Raw genomic sequence first — 3,932 nt, 5'->3', positions numbered from 1 at the left:
TCATTTCTTAATTCTTTTATAGAAATTAAAAAATTGATAAGCAATTACACCTCATTATAATGGGAAAAGAGTGGGATGGTCATGTAGTTTGGAGGATTTTCCTACATGAATATGACTTTCCAAACAACATGCAAGAACGCATTTAGTTGAGCCTTTAATATCATTTTTTTTATTTTTTTGCAGTTACAAGAATTTATATGGTGCAAAGATGGAAAAAAATGCAAGCCAATGTCATCGTATCATGTATAGAGATCTGCAACAATCAGGAGGCTTCTCGTTGGTTACCATTTTATAAACGTTATTTTTGTGGCAGCATACGAGTTCTCAAATCAAATCACTTGAAATCATGCATATACCACAATAATTTGTGGGAATTCTACAAGAACAATTCAGACCAGTATCCACGTAGGTTTAATCCAAGTGAATCTAAAAGATCCTCATCGTAGACGGCTCTTCGATGCCTGACAGGACATCCCAGAAATATAAATACTTCAGCAACACATGGCTCTAATATTGTTCAAATAAGGTTATAAAAACATGTAACTAGTTTGGCACATATGATACTTGGAATTCCTTTGAGAAATGCCACATCATCTTGAAAAAGGAACAACTGAACTTTTGAATGAGTTTTCAATCTCTCATCATCATTTGTAAAACTCAAAGTCAGTATCAGGCTTCTTCACATTGGTTCGGTACCCCTTCTCGAAGTCCTTAGGAAGTATGACATATCTGTTTTTGCGAACTGCATGCATTCCAGCCTCTTGACAAATAGCAGCAATCTGTGGACGGCAAGCAATCATTTAGTGTAAAGAGAAGAAAAGTAAGACCACAATTCATTTCCCAAATTTGAATATACTCTCTTCATGTACTGAAAGAATCTGGTTGGTTTTCATAAAAAAAATTAATAACACGGGATAACGCAAATCACAACATGTCCAGAAAGAGCCCCAATATAATTAATATTATGTAACACGAGATCAGAAAAAGGGAAACTAACAGACCTCAGCAGCACTAATTTTGTCTGGACGAGAAACATAGTCTTCCAAGTCTACTTCATCACCGAGGTTCATTTTAGCAGTGCAAACCTACAAAAACATGAAACAGCTTATAATGAATTTAAATAGCCAAGAATAATAAATACGAGTAAATAAGAAAAATTAGTGAGGATAAATGATAATCTTGTCACTAAGATGCCATTATAAGGGTTGTTTTTATTTCATTTTTACTTTTATTTCGGTGTCAGGTGGAGTTTGTTTTTCTACATGCATCAGAGAAGACATGGAATTACTATACATCAAAAGAGACATTAGTAACATTATAACTGCAAATGTGTACAAGAAACATTACAACTACAAATGTGCACAAGACTTGCCTGAAATACAAGCCTCTTTTGTCGTCTATCGGGCAAAGGGAATTCAATTTTTCGGTCAAGCCTTCCAGGACGTAGAAGTGCAGGGTCCAAGGTGTCTGCTCTATTAGTTGCCATGATAACCTTAACATTGACAGTCTGATCAAACCCATCCATCTACAACCAAAAGTCATAAAACCAAAACATAAGAAGCCAAGGTGGGTGTGGGGGGAACAAAATTTCAGCAAGCCAATGGCTACCATCTAAGACACTTCCTCGCTAGACCCAAAACAATGGTATGAATATTTAACTCCCACTAACATTTATAAAAGCTTCAATTCATCAAATTCTATGCGTTTGAGATTCACTTTTTTTTCCCCTTTCAATTCATACCTGATTCAGGAGTTCCATGAGAATCCGCTGAACTTCTCTGTCGGCACCAGTTTGGGCATCAAATCTAGCTGTAGCGATAGCATCAACCTCATCAATGAAAATAATTGCTGGGGCATTCTCTTTGGCAAGGCGAAAAACATCCCGTACCATCCGTGGGCCCTACAACAAGGGAAACAAAAAGAACCCACGCGTTTGATTGTCAATCCAGATAAGTGAAACAAGAAAACACAGAAAAGATACGAAACTTTTTCTATCAGTAAAACCACTTGTCCCTCCTAAATTCGATGGGAAGTTGAAAAAAGATTATCATACAGACCCAAACAAGATATCAACACATTCCAGAAAGACCAAACATTCTGAAGTGAGACATCCTATTGCTGGGATAATTATAAAGATGTATGTTTGTGCATACACTTGAATGATACATCATCACTCAATGCAGTGAAATAAGACAACAAAAACTGAGGGAACAAAAGCAGATTGTTATACCAACCAACATCAAAGCATACCTCACCCAGATACTTCTGAACAAATTCAGACCCAACAACTCTAATAAAGGCTGCAGTTGTATGATTAGCAACAGCCTTGGCAAGCATAGTTTTGCCAGTTCCAGGGGGACCATAAAGCAAAACACCACGAGGAGGATCTATACCAATTTGCTTGTATAGCTCATGGTGAGTTAGGGGTAGCTCCACTGCCTCACGAATTTCCTGCTTTTGAATGTCGCATCCTCCAATATCCTGAAAAAAACATTATATTAGGGGCAAAACCCACCGATCTTAATTACCAATGAAAAAGAAAAAACAAATCGTTTAAGGGGTACGCTAGTGTATGAATAAGATGCAAATCATACAAATTGAAAACATAGATATCCAACACCAATACATTGGGAACAAGCAATGTCATAATAGCCCTTGATGTACAATTTTATTTGTTAACAATTACTTATTTCCTTGTTTCCCCTTCTTTTGATAGGTTACTAAATCTAATTTAATTTACTAAATCCAGATATTGTCACTAGGTAGCAACACAGCCGCATGAAAGTTTAATTCTCGCAGTCACAAATAACTACAGCAGTTAACAGCTCTCGCGATCTGCCTTATATGGTTTCTTTAATCGCCTGCCCCCTTGGGGATTTACCGCACTCTATCTTTATGTGAGTAATGCTTCAAAGATCATGTGAGGATCATTAAAATGTGCTAACACACTCTTTGATCGCCTTATATGGTTTCTTTAATCGCCTGCCCCCTTGGGGATCCACACTCATGTGAGGATCATCAAAATTCTTCTATATGTCTCAACATGGCTGAATTGCCAAATTCTTTATCATCGACATGGAATCCCAGGCAGTTGGAGAACTCTTCACAAACAAAAACCTTAGAACTTGAAAACTTGTTTCCTAAACAAAGCCCTATCCCGGCAGCATCCACCATAATGAATTCAATTTTTCTTCTAGAAACGTTAACATTTCACAATCACCCAACCGAAATCAAGTTAAAACCCTAATAAAACGCTAGGGAAGGAATAGCAGAAAATTTCAATCGCAATGCATTTAGGTGGAATTAAAAGTTTGAAACATACATTATAGGTGACGTCAGGCTTCTCGGACTGGCTGAGCAGCGAGATGCTGGAGTCGGCTTCGGGGGGCAAGACATCGACGAGGGCGTTGGAGTGGCGGTGAAGAGCGACTGAAGCGGAGGGCTTCAGAAGCTCACGGTTGATGGTGCTAAGAATCCGCACGTAGTAATTAGAGCCGGTGGTGGAGCCAACGATGCCGTTGTTCTGATCGACCATCTCCATGAACTGGCCTATAACTAGGGGCACCGATTGGATCCGCTTGACCTCCTCCTGGGCGCGAAGGAGCTCCCGCTTCAGATTCTTCTGCTCATCCTTCACGTACTCCTCCTGGATGTCAATGAACTCCATCTGCCGCTGCAGCGACTTCAGGCGGCTGTAGAGGTCGTCCTCATCGGAGGACTGGTCCGTCCAGCCTCCGTGGAGGTCTGATCTAGTGGAGGGGAACGACGGCGGCGGTTCTGTCGAAGGTTTTGGGTCCATTACCAAGGTTGCGGCTGCCATTACCGAACGCGATTGGGGGTTTCGACTTTCGATTGCTGAAGTCTGGGCGTAGAGTGGAGTGATGGGCAAGAAATCGTGAGTTCCCTACATTAGCTACCAGGTTGAGTATACG

The 3,932-nt window shown here is 40.0% G+C and overlaps 1 protein-coding gene across 1 annotated transcript; it reads right to left on the bottom strand.

Annotated features, from left to right (window-relative positions):
• Window positions 1–321: 321 nt before the first annotated feature.
• Window positions 322–3,932, bottom strand: LOC122294859 (26S proteasome regulatory subunit 6B homolog). The gene is made up of 6 exons (XM_043103846.1): window positions 3,323–3,932; window positions 2,251–2,481; window positions 1,742–1,900; window positions 1,373–1,525; window positions 1,002–1,085; window positions 322–779 (listed from the first exon to the last, which is right to left on the bottom strand). The coding sequence occupies exons 1-6, from the start codon at window positions 3,818–3,820 to the stop codon at window positions 645–647; spliced, it is 1,260 nt and encodes a 419-aa protein (XP_042959780.1). The 5' UTR covers window positions 3,821–3,932; the 3' UTR covers window positions 322–644.

Source organism: Carya illinoinensis, chromosome 14 (assembly GCF_018687715.1).
Source record: "Carya illinoinensis cultivar Pawnee chromosome 14, C.illinoinensisPawnee_v1, whole genome shotgun sequence".
Lineage (NCBI taxonomy): Eukaryota > Viridiplantae > Streptophyta > Magnoliopsida > Fagales > Juglandaceae > Carya > Carya illinoinensis.
Note: the sequence above shows the minus strand (reverse complement) of the source record. Positions and strands in the feature narration are given on the sequence as shown.